The sequence below is a fragment of the Myotis davidii genome, unplaced genomic scaffold (genome assembly GCF_000327345.1).
Source record: "Myotis davidii unplaced genomic scaffold, ASM32734v1 scaffold991, whole genome shotgun sequence".
Taxonomy (NCBI): domain Eukaryota; kingdom Metazoa; phylum Chordata; class Mammalia; order Chiroptera; family Vespertilionidae; genus Myotis; species Myotis davidii.
In genome coordinates, this window is record NW_006283137.1 from 395806 (window position 1) to 399840 (window position 4035).

At 65.5% G+C, this 4035-nt stretch overlaps 1 protein-coding gene across 1 annotated transcript in view; it reads right to left on the reverse strand.

Moving 5' to 3' along the window:
* USP36 (ubiquitin specific peptidase 36) overlaps positions 1 to 4035 on the reverse strand; it is a 22263-nt gene that overhangs the window by 15010 nt on the left and 3218 nt on the right. The window contains exons 4-7 of the mRNA XM_015562678.1: positions 3976 to 4027; positions 3271 to 3492; positions 1446 to 1556; positions 784 to 886 (exon numbers count right to left, since the gene is read on the reverse strand). Coding sequence (XP_015418164.1) covers positions 784 to 886; positions 1446 to 1556; positions 3271 to 3492; positions 3976 to 4027 — 488 coding nt within the window. The remainder of the gene's footprint in view (positions 1 to 783; positions 887 to 1445; positions 1557 to 3270; positions 3493 to 3975; positions 4028 to 4035) is intronic.

Below are 4035 nucleotides of genomic sequence, written 5' to 3' on the forward strand. Positions count from 1 at the left end.
TGGTTCAAGCAGGAAAATGGGAACCAGAAGCAAACCTGCCCTCGAGGAAAACTAGCCCAGAAACAAGCACGGAGCAGGGGAGGCGCAACCCGCACTCCCGGCCGCGTGAGCGCCTCTGGGGGCGACCACCACCCCGAGTAGGAGACTTTCCAACTCAAATAAGAGAGTTCACTGAGCTCAGGAAGGACGTGGAAAAAGACTTGTGTCAGACACGGAGGCTGAGCTACCAGTGCCCCTGGAGGAGGGCGCGGGTGAAGCCCGTTGCCCAGACCTTAAACCTGTACCCGCCCCGCCTCAGCCCAAACCCAAACTCATGCATCCTACCCCGAGCCCAGCCTCCCCAACTCTCCCGCCTCCAGAGGCTGCCTCATCCGCCTGGCCCAGGGTCAGGGTCAGGTTCAGTTATGGCCCCGAGAGCTCCGCCTGGGCAGGGCTGGGGCCCAGTGCACTGATGTGCTGCGCCCACCCGCACCGCACCACCTGTCATTGTGGCCTCGCGGCCCAGCCGCATTCCTCCAGGCCAAGCCCGGGGGTGAAGGGGAGCAGGTGGGAGGCTCCTGGGAGCTGTCCTGGGCTCCCCACTCAGCCCTCACACACCTTCTCCTAGGCTCTGAGCACCGGCCACGGCACCTGGGCGGGGAAGCACAGAAGGCCTTTCCCGGGGAGCACGTGCAGCCTGTCTGAGGTCAGCAGGTCTGGACGTGACGCCATAGCGCAGAGGGAACGGGGCGGGAGTGAGGCCTGGCCGCCCCCGGTGAGGAAAGGTGGGGGGGCAGCACGTACTTGGCATAGCCGCTCAGGCAGGCCTTCTGCATGGCGTCGATGGTGTACCGCAGGAACTCGTGTGCGTCCTCCTGGTTCCCGAAGCGGAAGTGCCGGGCGATCTCTGCAGAGGGGGGAGGGAGGAGCACCGTCAGACGGGAGGGGAGCCCCTGCTTCTTCAACGCCCCACGTGCGTGCCCACCTCCCCGTGACCGGTCCACGGCAGACCTCTGCAAGGGCAGCGAGGAAGCGAGCCATGCACATGTGACACCCCCTCATGGCCCCACTTCCCAGGCTCAAACCCTCCCCACTGGACAGGAGCGGGGGCTCGGGGTGCTCACACTGACCATGAACCCCCCTCGGCCCGCGTTCCCAAGCTGATGCAGCACCGGGGGCTTCGTTCTGCTCACACCCACCTGGCTTCCAGCACCAGCTCCGTCCCGCCCGGAGGGAGGCCATTGGACTTGGCCTCACCCCATCTCCGTCGCCGCTCCCCATGCTCACCTGCCCCCACTGTGACACTGTCCCCAGACCCCAACCACAGCCGTCCAGAGCCCACTGCCCTTCAGTGTGCGCCGCCAGCCCTCCACACCGTCACTGGCCCTGAGTCTTGGGACGCCCCGTCCCCTCCACACCCAGCAGCCGCGGTGGAGCCCGCAGGCGCGAGGCCGGGACCCACTTACTTCTCAGGTCCCGGATGAAGGACACGGGCTTGATGGCGTTGCCGCTGTTGGCGAAGGCCTGCACGAGGTGGTTCTGCATGACGCACAGCATGCAGAAGCTGCCCTGCGGACCTGCGGGCGAGGCCTGAGGTGAGGCTCCCCCACCACACACACACGCACACACATACATGCAGGGGCCGTGCCCAGACTCCCCCCACGTCGCAGGGCCACGACCCCCCCCACACACACACACATGCAGGGGCCATGACCAGGCTCCCCCCATGCCTCAGGGCCGGGCCATGACGCTCCCCCCATGCCTCAGGGCCACGACTCCCTCCCCACACACACACATGCAGGGGCCATGACCAGGCTCCCCCCATGCCTCAGGGCCACGACTCCCTCCCCACACGCACACACATACATGCAGGAGCCGTGCCGACTCCCACCCTGCCTCAGGGGCCACGACCCCCCACAGCTGTGCTCCTCTCCCTTGTGACTGGGTCGTGTGGGGACCCCTGTAGGTCCTCCTGCTCCTTCAGCACATTTGCTTACACAGAGATCAGGCCTGATGCCCAGTTCAGGGCACTGTTTCTCTGACTCCAGCTGCGTCATAGGGTCACCTGCCAGAACACTAGGGCTCCTGCCCCCAGCCTGCCCGCTGCCCCCAGGAGGTGCCCGCTCCCGTGTCAGGGCTCAGGAAACCTACATGAGGCCCCCTGTGGTCAACAAGTCCCGTCTGTGGGCTACCCAGCCTGGTACCTGGTGCCAGATCACCAGGTGGCAGACACGTGCCCGAGCTGGCAGCAGCCGACCCCCAGGCCGAGTCCATCACTGATACTGTCTGCTCCTCCCCAGGCACTAGGCCAGACAGTGGTACGATCTGCCTTTATTTAAAGTTATGAGACACTGACATAGAAAGGGAAGCACAAGACTGTCCCACCACCCGGCTCGTTTTAGGTTTCCAAAGGGAAGCACTAGTGAGCCCGCACCCTCCCAGTCTCACCCCCTCCCGCTCCTCTATCAGAGCCCCTCGGGGTGGGAACTGACTGCGCACCCCGTCAGCGGCACTGCAGCTGCGGGTCAAGCTTCCTTTGTATCCACCCCCCACGGTGCGTGTCACCACAGCCTGCTGTTCAAATCCCGCAGCCTGCGTTCAGCCCTCGCACACAAGCGGACGGAGCACAGTCCATTACACAGCCCCTGCTAGGGGACGCTACCCGCCCTCTCCCGTCGCCATGGCGATGCTGCCCCGAATGGCCCCGTGCCCGTATCCTGGTGTGTGACCGTGTCTCCACGGGCGAGCATGTCCTGCAGCACGGAGACCTCTCCAAGCAGGTTCCACTCCACCCTCTCCCTCTCCCCGCCAACACCCAGGCACCAGCGGCCCAGGCCCCCTCGGAATCAACACTGAGCAGCACGCAGCCTGTTCGCCGCACACACAGCAACGCCACTACGGCCCCAGCCGGGTGGCTGAGTCAGCTGGAGCGCTGTCCCGTACAACACGAGGTTGTGGGTTCGGTTCCCGGTCAGGGCACAGACTTAGGGTGTGGGTTTGGTTCCCACCTGCACCGTTGTCCTCCACAAGGCAAAGAGCCAGTTTGGACCCAATCCCCGCAGGCCAGACCGAGAGCCTCGAAATATGCTCGGAGAAGTCTGGAGGCCGTTACTCCTCCTGAGCAGTGCGTTTTCATGGCCTGTCCCGCACTGGGCACCCCTGAAGTTGGGTTTTATCGGTTACTAGGTGTCATGAAATGTCACCCCTAAGTGTGATCCAGGCTGCACGGGGGCGCCACCAGCCCAGCGGTTCCGGGCCTCGGAGCCCCCCCAGCCCACGGCGGGCACTCACAGCTGCGCGCGTGCTCCCGGGAGAGCAGGTAGTTGGCCAGCGGCGGCGTGTAGGTCAGGCACTGCACGGTGGAGTTCAGGAAGCACGTGTTGCCCAGGTTGTGGAGCCCGGCGCCCACGCGGTAGACGCGCTCCCACTTCAGAGACAGCCGCTCCACGGGGAAGAGCACCTTCTGCGGGGCGGGAACGCCGTCGCCTCCGCTCTCGTACGCGCGCTCGCAGCCTGGGACGGACAGGGAGAGAGGATGACGCACTTCTAGGCGCAGAAGAGAACCGGTGACGTGCACTTAGCAGGCACCTGTCCAGCACGGCAGCGAAGGGAACTGGTGTCCCATTGACTGGAAGCTCCATCAGCCCAGGAGGAAGCCCAGCCGCCCAGGACCTTCCCGAGGGCGCCGGCCAGGAATTCAAGGCCTCCCATGGCGAGAGGGTGCGATGCAGGGAATGACGAGCCGGAGGAGCCGGGCCGGCCCCCTGCAGCTCCTTTCCAAGTGCAGGGCTGTGAAACACGCATTCCCACGAAAGCTAAGGACACGGTCTCTCTGCCCGGCCCCGGGTCACTGCCTCTGCAACCGAGACCCAGGGACTCCACAGAAACTCACAACTCTGACCAATCTGTTCTGGTTCCTACAATCGGTCAGCGCTTCGCCCACCCACTTGGTGACCACCCAGCGAGGCCCCCTGCCCACCGGCCCGGCGTCTGTACCCGGTCTCCGGGCGGGGGGCTCATCCCCGCGGGGGCGAGCGGCGCCCTCCGGCCGGGGGG